This window comes from Octodon degus, unplaced genomic scaffold (assembly GCF_000260255.1).
Source record: "Octodon degus isolate 3935 unplaced genomic scaffold, OctDeg1.0 scaffold00012, whole genome shotgun sequence".
Taxonomy (NCBI): domain Eukaryota; kingdom Metazoa; phylum Chordata; class Mammalia; order Rodentia; family Octodontidae; genus Octodon; species Octodon degus.
The window spans coordinates 14,705,850-14,706,667 of record NW_004524588.1 but is presented as its reverse complement, the minus strand read 5'-3'; the positions used below and the strand labels follow the sequence as shown (position 1 = coordinate 14,706,667).

The 818-nt window shown below is 59.7% G+C and overlaps 1 protein-coding gene across 1 annotated transcript in view; it reads right to left on the bottom strand.

Annotated features, from left to right (window-relative positions):
• Positions 1-478, bottom strand: part of Exph5 (exophilin 5) — a 70,810-nt gene extending 70,332 nt beyond the window's left edge. The window contains exon 1 of the mRNA XM_004626124.2: positions 159-478. Within this exon, the coding sequence (XP_004626181.1) occupies positions 159-277 (119 nt within the window). The 5' untranslated portion in view covers positions 278-478. The remainder of the gene's footprint in view (positions 1-158) is intronic.
• Positions 479-818: the final 340 nt, after the last annotated feature.

Genomic DNA, 818 nt, shown 5'->3' with positions numbered 1-818 from the left:
CCGCGCGACGTCCCCGCGTCCCCAGGTTCGCTCCGCGCGCAGCTCGAGCCGGTGCAGGCGCCGCGCCGCAGCTCCGCCTCCCCGCCCCGCTCCGCTCCGCCGCGCTCCGGGGTAGCCCCGGCTCCCGCCCAGGAAGGGAGAAGGGGTTGGCCGCGTACCTGATCCTGGCCTTCTCCGCCCTTTGCAGCTCCTCATTTCTCTCCAGCACCCGAAGGATCTTCCTGGCTTCCTCTTCATTTAGGAAACTCAAATCAGCCCCCTGAGGAACTTTCGTCATTTTTGGTGCTCTGTGATTGTCACTCTTTAGCTCCTTTGGCGCCTCCTGGGTGGCATTTTTCTAGACGCACAAGACGGTTTCACGAACTTGATCCCATATCCAATAAGTCCTCCCCTTTGAAACTTTAAAATCACAAACGCCGGGGACGGCCCACACCTACAGGGCTCGCTTTGACAACACCTTAATGACATGTTTCTCTCAACCTGGCCAACCCAGATGCCAAGTGCAGGGAGGGAGGAGAGGGGGCCGATCCCTCCTCCGGCGGGGCGGGCCCTGCGGCTCCCGGCGCGCCACCCGCTCTCCGCTGACACTGGAGCAAACCAGCTGCAGGCTTCTGCCCGCCGAGGCCTGCGCTGCAGGACCCGCCCCAGGTGTTTGCTTTGGCGGTTGCTGTTTACTCTTAGAACTTGAGTTTGCCTACTAATAGGAGCGCGATGCAAAGAAACTGATGACTAACTCTCCTTTTCTGAGCTCCGGGAAACAGAATTGCACGGGAGAATTCAAAGACCAGGAAAGGATAAACTCACGTAGCCTCTGTGGA